Raw genomic sequence first — 23,896 nt, forward strand, 5'->3', positions numbered from 1 at the left:
AGGAGAAGGGGGTGGAATGTGGGGCTTGCTTGGGGTTTTGATAAAGAGGACAAAAAGAGAAGAAGAGAGAGAGAGAGAGAATATTAGGAGGAGGAAAAAATAAAAGTTTGATGGTGGGCTGTGTCTCCCCTAGATCTCTTTTTCTCTTTGAAGTACTTTTCATTTGTTTTTATGATCAAATGGATTGATTCCTGTTTTCTTTGCTATCAAGCTTGAATTAGTGCCTATTACCAATTAATTAATATTATGTTGTGACTATCTTCTCTTCTGCACCCATTGATCCTATGCTTCTTAGTTGTTCTTTCTTGGATTCTGGGCTCATCCACGTGGCAACATGAGTAGCTGCATCTCGCCCTAGTCATTATTATTCCAAAGAAGGATCTAACATTAACCGACATTAACGTGAGGAAACTATATAACAATAAACAAAGTATGGCGGGTGTTCATAACAGAACAAACGGTCCTTTCACATTTGTTGCTAATCATTCTTTATGCTTTTTTTAATCGTTCATGTGGATAGTTGATTATTTATGATAAGTTTATTTTGAATGTTTCGAGCTTCATCGTTTATTTACTTTCGAATCAATATAATTCCGATCAAGAACCTTTTTAACAACTACAAGAGCTTTGAATGTGCATGAACATTAATCTTCGTGCTTGTACCTGCATACTCATCTTGTACTTATTACTCACGCTTGTTTAAAAAAAATATTTATAAAAAAAATATATTTATATAACTTCACATAAGTAGCGTAATAATATAAAAATTCAATATGTAGTTGACGAATAAGGTATAAATATAAATAAAAAATAAATATTTAAATATCACAAGTACTAAACTTATCTTAATACAATAATTTTTTAAACTAAAATTCTTAGAAACAATAAGTGAAACTAAACACATAAGTTATTTGTCAGCGATGACCTTATCTTATGTGAGATTCGATCGATCAGTAACATCAGAACGACAACAAAATAGATCTACACAATGAGTGGCCTTTCATGTGGGATTACTTGTAACCTCTTGTAGCGGTATTGACAACTAACTCTAATGAATAACGTTTTATAGTTATGTTTTAATGAAACATAGAGTAGAATTAGAGCAGAGAAGTTTAAGTACTAACAATGAAAAGTAAATACATAAATTTTTTTTTTTAACTTTTGAATTTGAAATTATAAGAAAAATAATAAATTTAATTAAAATAATATAATATAATTAATATATATATATATATATATATATATTAATACTAGTATTTTTAACTCATGTACTATATGAAAGTATTTTGTCAAAAATATAAATTTTTAAAAATTATTTTAATGAATTAAATATTTATAATGTATATAAATTTTAAAAAAAGAATTTGAATAAAAGATAAATGGTCACAATAAAATTTTATAATAAAGAAATATATGTGTATATAAAAAGATTATACTTTTTTATCTGAAGAAAAAATTAACAAATAAGAATTAATAATAATTTTTTATATTTTATATCTTTTCAAAAACTTCTTTAAATGTAGATAAATAGTAAGAATAATATTATTTAGATTCAATAGATTATAGTTGTGCTTGTAATGTACATGTTGCACAGGAAAATATTATTTTAAATTAAAATATAAAAAATAAAATTTAAATATTATTAATAAATAATAAGTTTACAGTAATAGTAGATGATTGTAAAATTTATAAAATATTTACAATATGTTTATTATTTATCATTTACTTTATAATTTAAATATCAATATAATTTTATTAACAAAAATATTTGTGTAATAATAATTTTATGTGTGTCATATATAAATAATATTTTAAAAAAAATCAATCTCATATCAATCATGTAATAATTAAATTTTATTAGCATAATTAAACAATATAAAATAGTAAATAAATTTTTCTATTAAAAATATAAATTAAAATAAATTTTTTGGTTTACTTTATTATTAAATATATTTTTATATTAATCTAATATAATTTCACATAAGTAGTATAATAATAAAAAAATTTAATTCATAGTTGTAGAACAAAGTCAAAACATATATATATATATATATATATATATATATGTGTGTGTGTGTGGGGGGGGTATAGGGCGTGGTGGATACTTAGATACTCATACCCGCACCCATCTCCAATAAAATTTGTGAGTTTTTACCCACACTCATACTCGTACCCATATAACGGGTAAATACCATACCCATTGTGGGTAAATTTTGGAGATGCTCATCAAGTACTTTACCCATTGTCATCACTAATGTCCGTGTGTGTGCATGCTCAAAGAAACTAACAGTTTTGAGCAGTTGCAATTTTTATTTTTTTTAAATATAAATTTTAAAATAAAATTGTAATAGTTTTTTATTTAATTTTAATATATTTTGTCTCAATTTTTAAAAGAAAAATAGTTTTAATTTTTAGTGGTAAACAATTCATTCAACCCTTTTGTCTCTTCAAAGATATTTTCAATAGCTTTTACATATTTAAATGGGTATAAAATCTGGTGGAAACTCATGAAAAATACTCTTAACAATATATTTTTTATTTAAAATAAATGGTATTGTAATTTATATAATATTAAAAAATTAATACTTTGATATTGAAAATTTATAGCGTATTTATATTTTTATTACTTATTATAATTTTGCATTGTATTTGATAATTTTTTTATTAATTTATAAAAAAGTATAAAAATCACTATGAGAACGGATTTGAGTAATATTATATATATATATATATATATATATATATATATGAAAACTATAATATCATTTCTAAACTATATCTATTATCATACATAATACATGCATATGACAATTAATATAGTTTTAATGGATATAATTCATTTGAAAAATTAAGGAAATAGTTTAGAAATGAAATTATAAATTGATAACAATTACTATATTAATAATAATTTTATTCTAAATTAAAACAGAAATTTAAACAAAAAATCATGAGTGTAAAATTTCACTTAAATCAATAATAAACAAAATCAAAAATATTTATAAGCTCGCCACAGTACGTTTGTATCCTGATAATCTATAACTTAAAATTAATTATTGATGATTCTTATTTTTCATAACTAATTAACATCATCGCTGATATTTGTGAAAAAATTATACCAATGAAAAAGAAAAAAGAATGAAAGGAAAAGAAGAAACTAGGGTTCATATGTTTTAGTTTTAGCTTAGCCTACCGATATATGGCACATGGACAGCGAATTAACTAATTTAGTCCAAAGCGGGACCCATGTGGGGCCAACTTTTGCCACGTGAACCAATTAATTTATCCACGTGGCATGGCAGGATCACTTGTAAGCTTCTCTAATGCTTTTCTCATCTATGCCAAAGTTTCTCTCTCACACACACTCTCTCATGCTTTCCCTTTCATGAATCCATCTTTTGGTGCTTTTCTCCTTTATGAGTTTATGCTTCCTTTGCTTTTTTTTCTCCCTAGTTTCCTCATCCAATGTTAACCAGCTTCTTTATATTATATATATATATATATATATATATATATATATATATATATATATAATCATTGATTGTAGGTTATGTATGTAAAGCAGTATAAAACATAGGAGTGAACTTCACTTCACCAGCTAGCCCCCTAAAAAATTGACAATCTCTTGAAAAATGCACTAAGCACTTAATTAATGAACCTCTTAATTATGAATATATGTCTCTTGGCTAGAGCCATTTCTACAAAAATAAAACTGAACCCACCTTGAAATTCTAACTAATTAATTAGATATTTCAAACTATGATGATTCTATAAAGTAGATTCTTCTTAAGATGCGTTGATTGTGAAAGGAGTATGAGAATGAAATTTTAAGTCATTATGTGTTTTTTATTTAAACAGCTAAAAACAGATAATATAAAGAGGTTACAAGAGCTATACCAAGTCAATTTGAATATGTAACACGCATAAAATAACTTTTTATAGATCGTCATCAGTTGTGTTTTGTTCTATCATATTCTAATAGATGTGAATATTGCTGGATGATAAAATTTCTGTTCGACTAAGAACAAATTTAAACACTCCTTGTTTGAGCTTTATCAGTGGGATACACAATTAGTTAGAAATAATTTAATTTAAAAAAAAAAAAACATCGCGTTTACCTTGTGCTATAAGAGAGCATTTGGGGTTCCAAAACAACCAATTTAGGAGGTCAAAATTATATTATTAGTGCCCCATGCATGCAGTGCAAAGCTTAATTTGAAATTAACTCACTCAAACGTATTTTTATCGGAGCCTAAATTTAAATATGTAATAATCTTATTAGAGACTCCATCCAAACTATACTCCAATGAAAGTTCTAGAGCACTTATCATACCCAAATTGAGAAATACAAAATGATTAAAAAATAGAACAAGTATAAACAAATTGAAATTGGTCATGAAAAGTAGGCAATGATTAATGGTTTTTAGTGATCATAAAAGGGAAGTCGGTTTGTTCTGCCCCACAATGAGAAAGCAATACCCATTTGAACTCACATATATAATGCTTAATTGGGTTGTTTGGCTTCTTTCTATTGAATATTATCATATTCTCAATGAGAAAAAAAAATTATATTTACTTCCATTTTTTTTTCGAATAACCTGTGCATGTATGTAAAGTATATTGTTGCCGAAAGGAAACTAATCATGCATATCTTTTGCAGCCTGAAATCTGAAATTCTGAATGATCAAAAATACCTGCGCATAGTGAGGGCCCCACACGGATCAAAAGCTTAGAGTGCAAAATAACGCTAAAGTAATAATTGTATAATTTGATTTGTATGGCTTGAGAAAAATTTGAGAAAGAGTAAAGCTCTAACCTAATTTTGATAAGCAACAGTATTTCTTTTCAACTTTTTCTTCAAAAGAATGTGAGTGCTTCTTCTATAGTTCAGTCGATTCTTACCAATTGAAATAGTTGAGTAATTAGCGAAATAAATTACACACATATATATACATGCACATTAATAAGTTGATGCTGTTGAAAGATCAACAATCCAATGCAGAATACTGGAACCAAAATAATTCTGTCGTACTTTTGATTAAATAGTGCGACAATTGTTGACGCGCGTTTAGTTATAAAGAGAGAAGGATTAAGGAACAATATTACATAAATAACGCCAAAAGATGGTTGATTTGTTATCAAACCCTGTCTATGATATATGTACGAAGTTTAAAGGCAATAAAAATCCCAAAGGTTATTATTATTTCATATTTTCCCTTATTTTAACTTCATGCTCCCACGTGAGAGAGAGCTGAAGTCCAAAGCAGAAAGCAACAACACCATTGACTGTTACAAGGAAAATTGAAGCATGCTTAAATATTTGATGCCATTCATTAATCAAGTCCTTCCATCTTCCTGAAATGAAGGATAAACTGGTAAACCTTTTCTGGGTCAGGAAGAACTTTCGCAACAGATTGCCTTTGCAAACACCTCTTAATCCAAGCTGAGATTTTTGGAGAATGGTTTTCAACTTTGAAGCCCCCAAGCCTTTCATAAGCCAAAAACCATGCAGAATGACCGATGGCTATGATGTCCACATACCCAAAGGAATCGCCACCAAAGTACTTCTTCTCCCCAAGAGCTTCTTCTAGATGCTTTAAAACTTCAATGAAATCCCTTGTCGCCACTTCTCTCTCTTCTCCATTGCTCCCCCATATATTCCTGCCCGTGTCAAATACCTTTCAAGTATAAAAGTATCAACCATCCATCATCTTATATATCATCTTATATGGTTACCTCAAGACATCTGAAGAAGAATATTAGCAATAATTTCTTTTAATTATTAGTGAAAATTTATTAAAAATTGAAAAAATAAAAATCTAAGAAAAAATATTAATTTAAAAATAAGAAAATTAAAATTTATTATTTTTATAATTTTTAATAAATTTTAACTAATATTAAAAGTGTTTTAAAAGAATATTTTGATAATATTACTAATTTGTAATTTTCGCTTAATTAGGGTAAAGATTTCATTTGGATAATAGACATTTTTCTTTTTGTCATTCCAATCTAACCCTAAACTAAAACAACTTAGGATCAAATTTGACGGCACCAAACATGGGTTTAGATTTTGAAGTTTGCATTTTAGAGTAAAACTTGTTGATCATCAATTATGTAAAAATCAATTTTGTTTGGTTTAAAGATGAACAAAATTAATTTTAAGGTAAGGAATGTAATTGAAATAAATGCAAAAATTAATTTTCAACTGATTCTAAACAAGCAATTTATAAAATGGATCTTATTAATTAATATTTTAAAGACACTAAAATTAATAAAAAAAAATTATTGTAAATCATATTAAGATACATAAAAAAATCACTTGTTAATAATTTATATTTCGTATGTTATAATCAACAACTTTAGGACCCTAATTTAGCATTTATCTAATAAAATATAAGCATTTGTTGTGAGTTGTTATTCAGACAAACCTTTTTGTCAATGTAATCGGCCCAGAATCTGGCTTGGGCACGATCATATGCACAAGTTGGGAGGAGTGAGTTGGAAGGCCAGACCTCATCAATGTAGGAAACGATGATAGCAGATTCAGCGACAGGTTTGTGATTGTGCAAGAGCACAGGAACTCTTTGATGAATAGGATTTGACTTCAGCAGAAGCTCACTCTTGCCACCAAACAAATCCTCTTCACTATCCACGTGGCTCACCCCTTTCTCTTCCAAAGCAATTTTCACTCTAGCACAAAATGGGCTTGCCCAAAAGTCCAAAACCTTAACCGTGTCACCCTTTGACATATTATCCTTGATAGGTTGATATATTATTGCCTGTTATTCTTTCTACGATGGGAGAAAATTTGAAACAAGTGTTGAAATTTATAGAGAGCAGTTTACTTAAAACGAAATCTTATCTTCGAAATATACGGTGCCTTCAAGGTGTACAATGTTTCGTACCTCACAATGTTAGTACAATCTTGTAAGTGTCAATTTGTGTTTTGGTTTCACAGCCTTATAGTTATGTGCTTCCACTTAAGTTTGGCGTGGGGTGGGGATGGACATTTTATCCAATGGCCGGCCAAAGGGAAAGTAATCATCTATTCTTTATTATTCACAATGATCATGAATCCAAATTATAGTTTATCCTCAACCAACAGCTTTTCTTCATTCTTTAGAATTAATGGAAATTGGTTAGAATTTTGTACAAGTAGCTTCTGGTTTAATATTAAAATGTCCATGCATTGACATAAATTGTGCGTCTTCTTAAAAATAAAAATGGTTAGGCGAATGCTATTGGGAAATATTACACCATCAAATTCCACCCTTTCTATTACCATCAATCAAATCGTGCTGTTAAACCAAACAGCATATACGCTTGCTTCAAGTTTGCCCACGTCAAATTCACATGACTCATAGGGAATCGTCTAATAAAAATAAAAAGGCGAGAAAAAGAAAAGATAAATGGATAGTATTGTTGCAAATTATGTGAATTATATTGAAAAACTTTTTATATGTAACGTTACTGAAAGAAGACGAGTCACTTTGTATATTGCAGAATTCATAACCATTCTCGTTAAAACATTTCCAGATAATTCATGCACCTAGGTAATATTTGACATGGCTTGCCTCTAAAGGATAATGCTTACCTAAAACATTGGAGGAGCATTCTAAGCCGAAGTGTTGTTTTAGTCTCACATATATCTTCAAATATAGACATCTTTTTTGTCATTATAGACATGACATGAGTCATAAACTTTCACTTATCACGGTTCATTACTCTAGTATTCTCTTTCCCTTTTTGTCACAGAAATCATTAGTCCATTTTGTGTCTATTTCCCGAATTGCAGAACCGTGTCAAACTAGCTTTTCCTTAGCTAAATTGGATATCTCTAAGTGAATTTGCTTAACTTGTAATTATAATTTTAAATGACAAACGATAGTATCAAACTTGCAACTAGGTATAATTGGGTTAACTAATTGACTAGCACTTCAAAATTAAAGACACCTCTGGCCTAATTAGGGACAGCCAATATTTTGTGAAGACAGCCAGACGCCCTTCAACCAACTCGGTGACGAAAAGGAAAATTCAGAATTGAAACATTAGCCGCATTTTGAGGGGGAAAGTGTACCCTTGATTGGATTTAAAAAATAATCATCTGTTAACATTTATTACACTTTGCAGTGGAAAATCGCAATCGAATTATGAAATGAATATAATTTGAAACCGTTCTGTACATTTATATACAAAAGAATTGCATCTTCCGAGTTTTCCAGTGAATGGGGATGCTCAAGTAATTGAATTTTTTCCTATTGCACAGTATTGACCTTTGAAACTTTCAAGCAAACACACATATGAAGAAAATACTCAGGATTCATTAAGTTGTTAACCACCCAAGAAAAAGGTATCTCCAAAATTGGTTCTATCCCTTGAATGCGTACAAGCTTGATTTCAGCAACCTCATGTGGGTGGCAACATGACTCGGGATCAGATGAACTTTCTCCCTCTTCTCCAGCACTTTGGTTGATGATTGCATCTCCTTCAGTTACAACGGAACTTTCCGGGAAAAACTCGGGCAATATTCTTTTAACCGCATCATTTAAGCTAAAGAATTTACCTGCATGCAACAGATATAAAACTTATCAGGTAAATTGTAAACTGTAAAGATGATGCTAACAATAAAATAATAATATCTGTTAATTGCAAACAATTTAAGCAGAAACAAAGGAAGCATGGACACTTCAAGATAATAGTTGTACCCATGTCGGAGACCCTGAATACTCCTTGCTTGCATTTTACAATTCTTTTACATATAGTTTAGATACCACTAATCCAATAAACATGGAAATATCACAATAATTAGAGAAACAACATCATTTTATTATGACTTAAATGATTCATGTTAACTTTTTATCTATTAACTCTTTTATGTAGGTTTAATTACACTTTGTTCCTCTATTATAACCAATATGCATTTTTGTCCCCCAAGAATTTGCTACTCGAATTTAGTCTTCTATTTTTTATTTAAAAAAATTGCTACAATCAATTCCTTTTGTCAATTATCCTCTTCCTATAACTCTTGCTAAATCATTTTAAACACTATTTTACTAAAACCACCAACAAGAACATCATATCAACCAATACGAGAAGATCTCAATTTTCTGGCTTTTTGAAATCCTATCCTCACATTCGACAAAAACCCTTCAAATTTCATCAATTTTATAATTTTTGGATATGTGAAATCATTTGAGGTCCCACATTCCTTCTAAACCCTAAACTATTTAAGTAACAAAAATGTGAGTTTTATACATAAAAAAATTAAGAAAAGGACTGATTGTAACAATTAAGAAAAATGGTGGAGTTAAAATTATTAGAAAACGTAAATTGCACATTGGTCTAAATATAGGAATTAAAAATACAATGAAACTTTTGATCTATGATTTGTGTTCTTATGATAATTGCATACAAAAAATATTATATTTGTATTATAATCATCTGATCTCCTATAATTTAAAAATTTGTCACATTTCTATGCCATATCGTATTCATGGTCTCTAAACAGTGCATGTTTACCACTAGGTGTGCATGAAGTTTAAGTTTATTTAAACCCCCCACTGACCTCACTCCCACCCAAAACCCAAAAATAAATATGGAAGAAAGAAAGAGATCGTTTATCAATAATATATGTAAGTCATGTAGAAAAAATGAAAATGACAACAATCATGGCAGATGCATTAATGTTGATAAACAGGCTTAAATACATTTCTCTTCCCTCTAAATATCATGAATTTTAACTTAGTTCCTCACTTTTAAAAAATAATAATTTAGTCTTAATAAAATTTCTTTCCCATGTAATCCCTCTATTAGTCTTCCGTTTTACCCGTTAAGTGAAATTTTTCTTACCCGTTTAATCTCTCTAAATAACACGATTTTTATGTTTAATCTCCCTGTATATCACAAATTTCTCATTTGATCCACCATTTTCACGAGACATGTAAATACTTAATGCACAAAAACAAACAAAAGAAATATATGAGAAAGGAAAATAATTTACAAAGAATTATAATTTTTTAAATAAAATGAGAAATCAAACAAAAATGGTAATATTTATAAATTAAAAACATACTAAAGCCTTAATTAGATTATAAGAATTGGATGTGATGACGTGCAGCATTGCACTAGAGGACCGTGTATTTTCAAGTTAATGAGCCAGGGAAGGGATCACAGTTTCATTTCAAATGAAGACTTAACTGCGCACACATCTTTCCACTCGTAATAGAAGTAGGGTTAGCTCCTCTGACAATACCTCCAAGTATGCACCAAATTTAGAGCCAATGCTCGTAATAACACAAACTGTTCGTAATGTATTTTCAAAATGAGCAATTTTTCAAATAATAATTCACGTTAAAAATGCAGGCCTATGTTATATTTCCTTTATGTAGAAACTGGAGCACAACACGATGTCATGCACTTCAGAGATTTATTTGCCCCTAATAACTCACTGAGTCAGTGACCGCGATAGGTGTTTTACAACTCCTGCTGCTACTTGGGCAGTTGGAAATAATTGTAAGATTTTAATAAATCATGAAACATTTTGGTAGTAAATAAAAAGAAGTTTGGGTTTGTGTGGAGGTATGTTGATATGTTCGCAGCAGCTTGATTAAACTGAATAAGGTCAAATACGTAAAATATAAACAAGAGGTTTCTTCACATCATCGCGACATAAGATAGGTTGCTATTAGAGGATTTATTGGATTCGTAATCAAGGAAACAAGGCACTTCTTATTTATGTTTTTCACCTTCTCTTTGCTTTCTGTTTTATATGTTATCTTTTAAGAGGATATAATCTTTGTTTAATTTATGAGATATTCAGCTCTCTTCAAATAATAAAGTTGTCAAATTCAATTGTAGATGAAAAATAATGTCACAGAAAAAAAAAACAGAAAATTGAGAATTATATTTATGTGGTCAAGATACATAGCAGAACTTGATCGAAATAGAAAGCACAAAATAATATGAACAGAGACGTGGTATGAGCACAATGACCACACAATATAAATATGTTGCAAATGGCAGCCACCAAGACGTGACCAAAACCGCATGGCATGCCACAGCACGTCTTGGTGCTACCACCAGGTATGGCGAGTTGCTCATGCCTCACAGTATGCCTATTATTCATCTTACTATTCCTCTTAGTATACTTATTGTATACTTCCTTTTTTTACCATGTTTTATCTGTGCCTTTACAATACAGTATATCCTGTATTCTTTTTGTTTCAGCTAATTACTCTCCTACCTAACTCATTTTTGTCAGATCTGTATTTGTAGTTTTTTATTTTCCTAAATTCTCATGGATACAGCAAGTAGGCTGATCTCAGTTGTTGTTCGTTTGTTGAGATTACACGTCGACTAAAGATATAGCCAAATTAAATATAAAGGCTTAGGCAATCCTCCCATCACAAGCTAGCTTTTGAAATTGAATTAGAACTAATCCAAATTCAAGAGTGCCTTTTTGGCACTGTTGTTAAATTGACCTTAATGACTAGTTATTTTTCTTCTAAAGAAAAACATTTTTTATGTGCACTATTCTTGATATAAAATACCAGGTATTTTAGTTAGTTTCTACGGTTTTTTTATCTAACATGGACTGTCTTTCTTTACCCCATTGCCTAAACCTCCATGCTTCATGAAACTACAGTTGATTGTTAACCTGCCACCATTGGCCATCTTACATCATTTGACAACATGATGACAATCCTCTTTGTCCTATGCAACTAGACAATCATGGAAGATGATCAATTTATAAGTTACAACTAAGGATTCTCTACAGGACATGACTTACCGTCTTCTTTATGAATCTCGACAGGTCGATTGATATACAAGACTTTGTCCCAGTTATCAATTTGAGGAGCATCTTCAAAGTCATCAAACTCCTCATTGACAGTCCACATATATAAACGAACAGGAATCCTACCTAACAAAAGATAGTAAATGTTGGCAATGAAAAAAATGAACTTATTGTGAATGGAAAAGGTGTCAACAATTCAAGTCAACAATCCCAAATTGCAGTTCTATGTTCGAAGGAAAAATATTGTTTGTGTGATGAGTAATGCATTTGAATATCTATAAATGACAGTAATAGCTCTCACCCTTTACACATAAAAAGACACACAATACAAATATCCTTTTTAAATGGGCCTGCTGAGAGCCTACAAGTCACTCAAAATAGGTTTAATATGCTTGTAAATGTTTGGGAGATCCTTGAGAAGGAAAGAACCTCCTTGCCTATGCTAGGAATTTTGGATTACACCTAATAAGAATTATATTTACAGATAATTGAAGAAAAGGTTGCCAAAAATAAAGGTGGGGAGGATACGAAACACTATATAAAAGAAGAGGAAAAATACAGCAAGCCAAATTAGCACACAAACTAGCATATTGCTTACCAGTCTTCACTTGCCCTTGTCCAGCAGCATCATTATCCCCAGTACTCTCTTGAGATTTAGAGACTGAACTAACATTTTCTGTATATTCATCTTCAAAAGTTACAAGTTTAAGCTTAGATGACACCCGTCGATAAGATTCCAAATTACCTGTTATGCAAATGAGTGTTGACATAAGTCCAATATAAGAGAGAATCAAATAAATCCTCCATAAATTACCAATTGCAGATGTAACCATTGTTTTTCTGGATTTTATTGTTGAACTACATTTTGACTATCTTGTCTTTTGTGAATCTTATGGTCAAATAATGTTCATTAAAATTTGAGATTGGTTTTATATTGTGCAACTTGTGCTTGGAAGTGCATGTTCAACTGTGACTGTAAATAATTTATGGGGTAAATAGAGATAGATATATTAAAGCGAAATCAATCCATAAATTATTTGGTTAAGGCAAACAATTGTTTCTATTATGGGATTGGTCCTGTATGGCCATATGTCTCTCCTTAAATCCATTGACAGCAAAAAACCAAACTTCTGCATTTGTAATCTTATGATTGTTTGTCTTGTGTTTGGCCAGTTTGCAAGTCAAGCCAAGCTAGACTGATACACCAAGCTTAAGCTTGATGATTGATAACTCATGGTTCAATTTTAATCTAATTCAGATTATATTCATGACCCTATCCTAATTCCTGAATAATACAGAGCCCCTAATTCACATGCCTCAAAAAAGACAAAGGGAATAAGTATGTATCCAACCATATATTACTAAGGCAAGGCAATATACAATAACCAGTATTGCTTCATAAATCATAATTACTATTTATGGAACAAATATGAAGCTTTCTCTCAGCAAACAAACTACGTAATAGAAATTTATTAACATCCTTGCTAACATCACATCAACTCCCAACCATAATAATTATGGGCCCTTTTAATTGGAAATACTGGTAGACAAACATGACTTACTGATTTCAAGCATCATCAAAAGGTCAGAATCGTCATTCCATTTTAGAAATAATTGCTTTATGTCTATGATAGGAACTGGACCAAGAAAATAAAGAAACATATAAAGAACTGGAAATTGTATTGATAGTTTTTCTTATATCAGGTCTGAATCAAAGTGATTGCAGAGCCTAGATTATTGTTTCAATGAGAACTACAAAGGAAGAATCTTGCTCAATTTCAGGAACTAGAACTTTGCCCCATTCCATCCATACAATCTGTTGTACCCTAGAATTCCTCTCCCAACACTTTTATTCTGCCCCTCCTTCTAACCATCAGAGACTCCCACCAATTAACTATCAATAACAGAAGCTGATTCAGGCACAACTCTGCTGATTTTGCTTAACATTCACCTCAGTAACCAACACTTTATTTGGATGACAGATGAAATAGGGAGGAAAGAAAAAGAAATGTGAGAAATAAAGTGATAAGGGTGTGTTGTTGGAATGAGTTAAAATAGGAGAAAAAGAAGTGGAGATAGTTCTCTACACTTGTTTGGATGAATAGAAGAGAAAATGAAAATAAATGAGTAGGTTATATAAAAAAGAAATAATAATAAAAAATTATTTAATCAAAATAATTTAAAAGTTCTACTATAACATTGTTTAAAATAAAAATATAACATTATATTAATATAATTAATTTTAAAGTTTTTAAAACCAAAAAGCCCTCCCTCTTTCCCCATTTCCGCTCACTTTTGGTAGAATTTTTTATGTGGGACCCACTCCCTCACTTCCCTTCCCTCCATCCATCCAACAGAGGGTTTGCTAACAATCTACTTGATTGAAATCAACTGAAAATCCTATCCTCCTCCTCCTCTTCCCCCTGGATGAGGGCTTTTTGCTGGTAAAATTTAAAATTGCTTAAAGGCATTGCAGAGAGAAACAAAATAAAAACCTTACAAAGTATTAGATTTAATATCAAACAATTAGCAACCATACCATTTAAAACAGAGCCCCAAAGATCCACCTGATCAGGTTGAGACATGTTCATGACATTCTTGCAATTACCATTTATTACATAGGCAGCCTGCAGTAAAATCAAAATTCAGTTAAGGACAGTGAAGTAGTGAAAATAAGAACATTTAACATTTTCCATGTATTGATTTCCATTGGGATAAAAACACCACAGAAGTTAATTCTGAAAACCAGGGGGCATGGAGCAGGAGCATAAAATAGAATGCAAAATCCCCCTTCCCTACAGAGGTCTGGCCTCGACCACCTAATTTGGCTGGAATACCCATTGCTCTGTAAGTTAGTTAGTGGACTGACTGCCACTTTTACTTTGGATTACAGTCTAATTTAAAAATTCAGGTTTGGGAGCAAAACATGGCCAGTGACTCTAAAAATATTAACATGTGATGATGTGAAATTAGCAGAATGGCTACTGGCCAAGTACTAGTAGACAAGGTGGTATATAGATCCAGTGCAGCAGTGACCTATAGGCATTCTCTCACGTGTGTGAAAAATATGCTGCCCAATTGTGTATTAGTGAATAGTGAATCCATCTAGTGCTTGCATATATCAGCTGTCTGATTAATTAGAAAAGGATGATATTGGGAAAAAAATTGTTTCAATTTTATTTACCAAATGCAAACTGTTTCCATCATTTCATCATATATATTCATTAGAACAATTTTATTGATTAATATTATTATGACATGAAGTTATAGTATTAAGTCATAAACATCTGTTAAATTATATAACAATAAACCAAGCCTATTCCTGCTAAGAAGAGTCAGCTACATGGATTACACAGTGCCACAATGTTCTACTGTAACTAATATCTACAAACAAACGATTAACTTCCAAACCCTTCTTGATGATTTTGCCTTTAGTTTTTCATTTTTGTTGCCCTCTACCTCTAGTCACAGGGCTACCCTCTATCCAATCTACTCTCCTCACATGGGCATGTAGAAGTTTTCTCTGCGCATGTCCAAATAAGTTCTGCCACAATTTTTTCTCTAGTGCATTCATTTCTAATCATTATTGTCTAGTATGTCCACTCATCCAATGCAACATTCTAATTTCTGCTAAACTGTGTTTTTCTTGTTGTCTTTTTACTGCCAAACAATCAACTTCACACAACACTACCAGTCCTATGGTACTGCGTTATAGTAAATAATATCAGAGTAATGCAAAGATATGTGACACTTTAAAACAACATAGACACTGAAAACTCCTTATTTCCAATCACTGATAGGTTCTTGCTTGAATATTCCGTAGAGTCCATCAATTCATTAACATTCATTACCAAAGTGCATTTTACAGCAGCATCACACTAACTTGGTCCATAAGCATCATTCCTTTACAGCATACCGCAGCTACCTAAACAAGCCTTCAATCAACCATGTTCAACTACTGTTATGCTACCAAAATCATAACCCTTGAAATCTTAATTTCTGTGCTATCCTATACCAATAAACACAGTAAAGGACTCACATGAGCTCTAATTAAAGATCCACATAAGCAAACACCAATAAATGCACATAACATAGTGCATAGGCATCTTCTTCATAAATTTGAACAGGCATGAAGCATCATGTTATTAATCAAACAAGTACCATCATAAACACAAACAGAAAGAGAATAAATCACACAACTGACCTCTTTCAGTGAGTTAATAAAGCTCCACTTTACACTGTCTTCACCTTCACATGGAAGCAATACATTGCTTGGATATCCCCTAAAGTGTACCTGCGAATCAGAGGGGACAGTTATTGAATATATCTGTGCAAGTGGAAAAATATTTTTTTTGAACTGCCCATTAAAATGTTTGTAGTATATTCAGTCTTCATTTTTTCCAACATTCTCAATAGTTAATTTTATTTGCCAGCACCCCAAAAAATGCAGTTCGGGCATTTTCTTTAATCACAACTTCAGGAAGGTAGAGGGAAGAAATTCAAAATGTAGTCATCACCAGATATAAAGTTATATTCATCAGATATTCACAATCACATTATGGAACAAAGACTTTATGTTAAACATGAAACATATCAGATATTAACGTCAATTTATGCGATTGATATCTAAATGAACCAACTCCAAGAAAACAACACGGAACAAAAACTTCACTGAAAAACATTAACAATAAGGTGCTCAATCAAATTGACAAAAAAACGAAATGAAAATCCGTTACCGTTAAATTCCACGGCCTTTCTGGCTCGACACATAACAGATCAAAAAGAACTCCAGTTGGTACATACCTGTAAGAACCCAAAAAAATATGTTTTAAAAAAAAACTACAGTGCAATGTGACTCAATTGTACGATAACTATAAAAAGAAGAGAGTATGAATTGTATGATAGATGGTACCATTTGAGAGGTAGGCCTTTGTAGTCAAACCAAACGGTGTCAACTCCAGGAGGAAGAGTGCTGCTGAAGTGAGGCTTTATGATCGAAACCAACAATGGTAAGTACCCTATCCGAGGGGCTAAAACCTGAAACCACATTAATTAAGAGTAGAAAAGGCATGGAAACGTTACAATTGAAGTTAGAGACAAAAAAACCCTATGAAAACTGAAATGGCAAGAAAAGTTGGTAGCGTACGAGAGCTGGTGGTGGCGGAGGAAGAGTGGTGACTTCAGATTCGTGGAGGTGAATCTGCAGAGGAATCGCCCCTTTCCAAACGTACTTCTGCGCTTCACTCATCTCTATTAACTGCACCGCTTCTTCCACAATATCGCTCGATTTCCTTCTTCTCCTTTTGTTTCTAATTATTATTTTCTTTCTTTTTTCCCTTTCTTTGTTGCTATTCTCTGATACATGAATTTGAAGGTCTACCGCCGGCCGGATGGTTCGACCAATTGCTTTCTCATGTTAAGTTTTCGTCGATTAATCTCACGTTAATATTTGGGCCATTGAAGATCTATTTGTTAAAAAAAATATAATAATAAAAAGCAATTTTTTGTTGAAATATATTTAAAACTATTTAGTTCAATATGTTAGATTTTTTTATTATTACAAAGAAAATTTTATGAGTTAAGTAAGAAAGAAAAATATATAAATATTTTATTTTAAAATAAATATATGTATATATAATTTATAATAAAATTATTTAAAATATTAATTTTTATAAAAAAATTAATTTATTTTATAACTATAAATAATGTCTTAAATTATAATAATTTTAAAATATAGCTTATTTAAAATAATTGTATTTATATATTTTATATAACAAAAACATTTATATAAAAAATATATAAATATAAAAATCACATAAAATTTAAAAAGTTTTTATAAAACAGTAAAAGAAAGTTAAGTAATAATATTTATCTTTAAAATTTAAAATAAAATTAATTAAAAATATATAAAAATAAACTATTTATAACAAAAATTTGTAATTTATAAATTATTTTAAATAATTTTAATCTTAAAAGGTATTCATATTAAGTTGTGAAAGAAGATAACTTGATTTAATGCTTCATTTTTTGAATAAAATATTCTTTTTTATAATATAAATATTGATTATTTTATTCCTATATAAATTTAAAATTAATATTACTTTCAGCAACTTTAAATATATATTATAAAGTTCTTAAAATACATATGCAACTACAGCTAGTTTTTTATTTTTAATCACTGTTTTTGTCTATTTTTTTATTAAGTATTACTGAATTATGTGTTTGAAATATTTGATGCAAATGTCGGGTTTCGACTCTGGAAGACTTAAATTGATTTTGCGCTTTCGTGTTTTCTTTTATTATTACTAGTGATAAGCTATTGAAATATTTTATTATTATTGATATCACTTATGATGAAGTTATCACTTGAATAAATCTAAAAGATAAATAAAACATAATGTCATCTGGAGTTGAGGTTAATTGATGCAATATTAGGGAGAATCAGAAAATTTTGAATATTTTATGTAAGGACTCATTTCCAATAAAATTTCATAAAAATTCAATAGCAAAATCAGTAAAAAGGGGTGAAAAAATGTGCATGTTAGAATTGGCTTAGAAGCCTTTTGTAGTGGCACGCAAATTCTGACTTTGTGATTGTGAATAATAAAAGCCACCGTTAATACACATCGTGAGTGCATGAAAGAATACTCTTTTTTTATCCTTATTTCTTACTGACGGTGGCAATTGGCAAGGCACCTGCAAAGGGCCCATTACCCAGGTTGAAGTAAAAAGAGAAAAATTTTAAAAATCACAAAATTCAGATGCAAAATGACACACATCACTGATAATCATTGGCACCGGTTTTTGAATACCATGGTACCATGGTGTCGTAAGTAAGCGATCTTAATCTCATTGCGAATTGAATCTCTCCTCTGTTGTTATCCCGTTCCCATCACTCCCTTAATTTAAAAAAAAAAAAAAAACAATATCCCTTCATTCACAAGCCATTCATAAATCTCTCCACCAACTTTCCCTCTGACCCTTTTCCCAGTTTGGAGAAAAGTTTTGTTTTTTCTCCAGATCTCAGCTTCATCACTTCGTTTCCGTTCACGGGTTGCATAAAAAATTGCAACCCACCCAGTAACACCCTTCTCTCAAAAACCCCATATTTTGGGTGATTCTCAGAACCCAATTGATAGATAGATGTGAGTTTCTAAGGGATCTTGGAACAGTAAGGGGCAATGTTAGGTGCGGTTCAATTGGGGTTGTTGGCAGCGTGTGTTGTGTTGTTTGTGCCTATGGGTATGGCGGGTTGGCACTTGAGCCGCAACAAGGTTCTCTTCTTTAGTGGTGCACTATTCATCACTCTCGCAGTTGGGGTTCACCTAACTCCTTATTTTCCTTCAGTTTCTGATTTTATAACATCTGTTTCTTCTCCATCTTCTTCTGTTGATGTTGTTGTGGATGATCGTGATTCGTGTGTTTCTTTGCTTCATGAAATTGACTGGGATGTGAGGCCTGCAAGGGTCTTTGATCCTTTTTTGAATAATAATTCTGTGAATTACGACAAGTCTTGGTCTTGGACTAGATCGAGTTCTGTGGATTCCTGTGAGTTTCAGAGGCTTAAACGACATGACGTTTCGGATTTGCTAAATGGGTCATGGGTCATGGTGGCAGGGGATTCCCAAGCTAGAATCTTTGCACTCTCGTTGTTGAGTTTGGTTTTGGACTCGGAGCGGGTGGAATCGGTTAGAGGGTCATTGTTCAAGAGGCATAGTAATTATCACATTGAGGTTGATGAGATAGGGATGAAGTTGGATTTTATATGGGCACCTTATGTTACGAATTTGACCAAATTGGTTGTGGAGTTAAGGAAGAACCATGTTTATCCAGATCTTTTGGTGATGGGTTCTGGTTTGTGGCACATGCTACATTTCACAAATGCTTCGGATTATGGTGTCTCTTTGGGATTTTTGAGGAGTTCTGTGACAACGTTGTTGCCTGTGTCCCCAGAATTTGGCACTGATGGGCCTGTGACAGTTTCCGTATCAGTTAGATCTCCACATTTGTTTTGGCTTGGCATGCCAAGTTTGATAAACTCTATGTTGAATACACAGGACAAGAGGGTGAAGATGACTGATCTAATGCGAAGTGAATATGAGAGAGAGCTAAAAAGAAGCAACATGTTGAAGCAATTTGGTGGCCCTTTTCAACTTCTTGATATAGGATCACTGAGTTGGAATTGTGGGATCAGGTGTACAGATGATGGGATGCATTATGATGGAGTTGTTTATGAAGCTGGGGTTCATATTATGTTAAATGCACTGCTTATTGAATCTCATCAGAAGCTATGAAGATTGTAGCTTTGGTTCCTTCACTGGGATATATATACGGTAGGACACTCCAACGATTTTGATTAATAGAAGTTGAGTTCTTTCATCATAGCTTGCAAATTTTTGCCTGGTTTCTTCCAGGGACTCACATTTAATTAGTTTTAGAATGATTGTTATAGTAATCACATTTGATATTCTTTTTTTGTTTTTTGTTTTTCTTGTTCCACTGTATGCTAACAGCCCGTGTAGTAGTCAAAAAATTGGGAAGTCAAATTTCTGTACAAACAGTTCACACATGCTTTAACCACAATTTAATTGGGATTAATTTATAATTTCTGTATATACACCGTTTAGCTAACTACATTTAAGTTGAACATTGATGTATATTAATTCTGTTTGTTACTTCCTTTTCCTGGCTCATTTTTCTGGATGTATTATTATGTATCAGATTAGTCAATTGTTGAGATAAACCATGAAAGCATTGTTTGTTTTCGTGGTGGATATTATTAACATATTCAATAGGAGTCTGTTATGGTTTTCTTTTTAGAGAAATAAAATGTTGTTGACACGAGTAGAACACCTCGAGGCTTAACAGATGGCAATCAACCATCATCTTAATATGATGTTACAAGTTTGGACCGCTTCGCATCTTTTGCCTAGTGCATCCTTATCATTTGATGAGATTATTTGTTAAAGCGCAGAAGAGAATGATCATTATTTATTTATTAAGGTGTCCCCATACGACAAATGTTTTACTTTTGCATTGTTTAAGTAATGCTGCATGAATTAAACCCTTATTAAGCAGATTTGGATCTCAATCCGTAGTAGTTATAGGCGCCCTACGAATAAACACCAGATAGCAGATTGAACATTCTATATGAATAGGACGACTAGATGATCTATCAATAAAGCACAGAACAGTACATTCATTTGTTGTTGAAGAAAAAAGAAAACCATGTGTTTTGAGTTTGAGACCCCTGTTCTTGCATTCAGCTGTAGCGAGACAGGTACGGGGCAAAAGGTAAAACAAACTAACAAGTAACGATTAGCAGTGAAAGACAGAGCATTGAGGACACCGAAAAAAAAATTGATAACTACGAAAAATCATCCAAAACTTGAACCAAAATTTCACCAAAAAGTATACGTACATACCTAGGATTCTTATTGTTACGGTAGAAATCAAACTAATGTACCATTATATAATATAATGTGATGGGTTATCTAATAATCGTTGATGGGGGTTGGATGATGTAGTAATATTTAAGACAACTTGCAGATGAAGTTAGTGGGATGATACGTCCTAATAAGAGCCTTACACAATTTACATTGTCATATCTTCTTTGGAGTTGACCAATAAGGTAATTTTCATACAAAACTTCCTAAGATAATAAATGGAAAGGTACACCATCACATTCTTGCAAACCACCAAATCATTTGCTATCTACACAGTCTTCTACAAAACCAAAAGAATTAAAATGTAGAAACAAAACCACCGGTAAGTAGACCTTTGATCACTATTGGGGTAAAAAATTTTAGAATGAGAAAGGGAAGGATAACGGTCCCTTGAAACAAGATTTCTTCACTGAGCTCTTAAGTCTCAAACTGCTTGCCTTCAAAGGTTTGTCCAAAGCTCCAATCCTTGGGAGCAACACTGTAAGATGTAACTGTTTTGCCATCACTAGCAGTAACCTCGAATGAAAGAGGTTGATTCTGTAACAATGCATTTACATGCCAGTTTTGCCCCCAATTCCGACCCATTGAAAGCCAACCAGTTCTTGAGCCTTTAACCTTCACCGCTACTATGTCTCCGTGGCCAGCAACATTGCTTATCAGCACTGAAATGAAGATACCAGAACCAGTGATTGTAAATCGGATCCCTCCTTCCTTTCTGCACTTTATCCTGCACCAAACACAAAATTCAAAATAAATAACAGCAAGTATGAAACAACATAGTTTCTAACTTCCAAGTGCAATCTGATCCTTTTTTTACCCATAAGAAAATAACTTAGAATTACATGTATTATTAACAAAATCATATGCTGTTTCCTTCTCATTATCTAAAAGAATTTACCAGAGATCTTCTAGCAACAGCGTGGTTTATAGACATGGCAGAGCATGCCATAAATAATTATTATAGTACTAATAACGTGGTAAGTTAGCTACCAGATTGCCACAAATTCATAATTAATAAAATGAATTGTCATTAAGTTCTGATGACATAAATACACTTGCAAATAAACCCTCATTATAGTACTTGTGTGTCCGTCATATTAGTTTTTGACTTGCCTAAAACTTCACTTTTTTAACTTAAAAAATACGTCAGGTTAGTCCTATAATAAAGTTAAATGTATATTTGATAACATTTAAATTTAGAAATATAATCACTTATTTTTAAAAATTCTCATAAAAATGAATGTTTATTTCTTTGAAATAAGTAAAAACTAACACGTTACATGACATTTTCCAAAGCATTGACTAAAGTTTATGCAAAATCACGGATTAAAATAACCATTCTTACTATTTTTCCTTTACTGGATTAAGGACTTACTAGTTTAAAGGTTAGAAAATTAATTCTCGTAATCTTGAATAAAAATAACACACGTTTTTTTAAAATGTGATTCAGATTTGTTAAATAACCAAGTCTAACATGTTAAAAAATATACAATTAAAACGGCTAAGAGTCTAAATTATCAAAACCTTTTAAACAGACAATTCAAGTATAAAAGCAAAACCTACTCTCTCACATATTTATAGATCAGCAAGCATAAAAATTCTAATAAAATTAAGAATTTTGTTAACTTAAAAAAATTATTAAATTGAAGATATAAAAATATAGCTAATACTTTTACTAAAAATTTATTAAATTAATTTATATATTCATCTCAATTATTTTTATGAGCTCAAAATCATATTCACCTTCAACCCAAACGCCCACTAAAGTCACTTTCATGCGATATCTACCTGAATTTGATTAGCATCAGAAACGCAAACGTGCATTGATAAGAAGGAATAGAAACTACCTGCGATACTGAACGGGCATGTTCCCAGCTTTCCAAATAGCGATTTTCTCAAAGGCTTCAATGGGAAGAACGAAGTGTTTATTGGGAGGGTTACAGTGTCCACCTCCTTCGTTCGTAAACCCATAATTAGGGGCACAGAAATTGGTCGCCGTCACGATGATGGAGGTGCCGGGGATGCACCACCGCATGTCCTCCACGCACTTCAACTCGAAGCACGCGCCGCAGATCTGACCGCGCTCGAACAGCGTCTCGCTCAGCCCCACCGTCGCCATCCCGTAGCCGCCCTTCAGCAGGTCGCCGTAGCCGCACGCGCCTCCCACCGCGTCACGGGGATCGGCGGCGGCGTAATAGGTGGCGTGCGCAGATCGCCATTCGGAGAAGGAGGGCGAAGAAGAAGATTGTAGAGACGGTGGCTGGGAAGAAGAGGAAGAGTAGTGAGCGGTGGCTTTTGAAGAGAGTGTGAAGAGAATGGATAGTGTGAACGCAGACACAACTGCGAGTGTCATTTCCCTCTCCAAAGCAAAGGAATGGAGTGTGGGTTTCTTTATTTGCAACCGACGACACTGCACTCTTCTTTTCTTGCCGTTCTTTCCTCTGTCTCCATATAGCTTTTTCTTTTTCTTTTTCTTTTTCCAAAATAACATAGCATACAAGTGAAATTATTCAATTAATTTGATTTTATACAGTTAATTCAATCTAAAACTTATAATTTTATTTATTTAACCTTTAGTTTGAAGGTAAAATTATTTTTAACTCAACTAAATATCTTGACAAAATAATCAAAATATATTTAGATCTATTTAACATTATTA

At 31.8% G+C, this 23,896-nt stretch overlaps 4 protein-coding genes across 4 annotated transcripts; 1 reads left to right on the forward strand and 3 right to left on the reverse strand.

Annotated features, from left to right (window-relative positions):
- Window positions 1-5,330: 5,330 nt before the first annotated feature.
- LOC113848182 (glutathione S-transferase U19-like) lies at window positions 5,331-6,746 on the reverse strand. Its single transcript, XM_027477580.1, has 2 exons — window positions 6,426-6,746; window positions 5,331-5,675 (listed from the first exon to the last, which is right to left on the reverse strand). Exons 1-2 carry the CDS (start codon window positions 6,744-6,746, stop codon window positions 5,331-5,333), a joined length of 666 nt encoding a protein of 221 aa, XP_027333381.1.
- Window positions 6,747-8,143: 1,397 nt separating this feature from the next.
- On the reverse strand, window positions 8,144-17,196 carry LOC113847292 (autophagy protein 5). Its single transcript, XM_027476295.1, has 8 exons — window positions 16,938-17,196; window positions 16,704-16,828; window positions 16,528-16,594; window positions 15,996-16,085; window positions 14,331-14,418; window positions 12,390-12,536; window positions 11,786-11,917; window positions 8,144-8,560 (listed from the first exon to the last, which is right to left on the reverse strand). Exons 1-8 carry the CDS (start codon window positions 17,037-17,039, stop codon window positions 8,253-8,255), a joined length of 1,059 nt encoding a protein of 352 aa, XP_027332096.1. The 5' UTR covers window positions 17,040-17,196; the 3' UTR covers window positions 8,144-8,252.
- A 1,512-nt stretch (window positions 17,197-18,708) lies between these two features.
- On the forward strand, window positions 18,709-20,247 carry LOC113847939. The gene has a single exon (XM_027477274.1). It carries the CDS (start codon window positions 18,973-18,975, stop codon window positions 20,083-20,085), a length of 1,113 nt encoding a protein of 370 aa, XP_027333075.1. The 5' UTR covers window positions 18,709-18,972; the 3' UTR covers window positions 20,086-20,247.
- A 1,113-nt stretch (window positions 20,248-21,360) lies between these two features.
- Window positions 21,361-23,678, reverse strand: LOC113874963 (expansin-A13). The gene is made up of 2 exons (XM_027513305.1): window positions 23,085-23,678; window positions 21,361-21,964 (listed from the first exon to the last, which is right to left on the reverse strand). Exons 1-2 carry the CDS (start codon window positions 23,588-23,590, stop codon window positions 21,655-21,657), a joined length of 816 nt encoding a protein of 271 aa, XP_027369106.1. The 5' UTR covers window positions 23,591-23,678; the 3' UTR covers window positions 21,361-21,654.
- Window positions 23,679-23,896: the final 218 nt, after the last annotated feature.

This window comes from Abrus precatorius, unplaced genomic scaffold, assembly GCF_003935025.1.
Source record: "Abrus precatorius isolate BTA unplaced genomic scaffold, Abrus_2018 Scaffold8, whole genome shotgun sequence".
NCBI classification, from domain to species: domain Eukaryota; kingdom Viridiplantae; phylum Streptophyta; class Magnoliopsida; order Fabales; family Fabaceae; genus Abrus; species Abrus precatorius.

What these genes read in the sequence shown, in the direction of transcription:
- LOC113848182 (XM_027477580.1), bottom strand. Translation starts at nt 6,746, where the DNA reads ATGTCAAAGGGTGACACGGTTAAGGTTTTGGACTTTTGGGCAAGCCCA. An exon ending in CCGATTACATTGACAAAAAG is followed by an intron (nt 5,676 to 6,425) that starts GTTTGTCTGAAT and finishes TATACTTGAAAG; the next exon opens with GTATTTGACACGGGCAGGAA.
- LOC113847292 (XM_027476295.1), bottom strand. Translation starts at nt 17,039, where the DNA reads ATGAGTGAAGCGCAGAAGTACGTTTGGAAAGGGGCGATTCCTCTGCAG. An exon ending in CTCCGCCACCACCAGCTCTC is followed by an intron (nt 16,829 to 16,937) that starts GTACGCTACCAA and finishes ATGTGGTTTCAG; the next exon opens with GTTTTAGCCCCTCGGATAGG. An exon ending in AAAGGCCTACCTCTCAAATG is followed by an intron (nt 16,595 to 16,703) that starts GTACCATCTATC and finishes GGGTTCTTACAG; the next exon opens with GTATGTACCAACTGGAGTTC.
- LOC113847939 (XM_027477274.1), top strand. Translation starts at nt 18,973, where the DNA reads ATGTTAGGTGCGGTTCAATTGGGGTTGTTGGCAGCGTGTGTTGTGTTG.
- LOC113874963 (XM_027513305.1), bottom strand. Translation starts at nt 23,590, where the DNA reads ATGACACTCGCAGTTGTGTCTGCGTTCACACTATCCATTCTCTTCACA. An exon ending in ATGCCCGTTCAGTATCGCAG is followed by an intron (nt 21,965 to 23,084) that starts GTAGTTTCTATT and finishes TGTTTGGTGCAG; the next exon opens with GATAAAGTGCAGAAAGGAAG.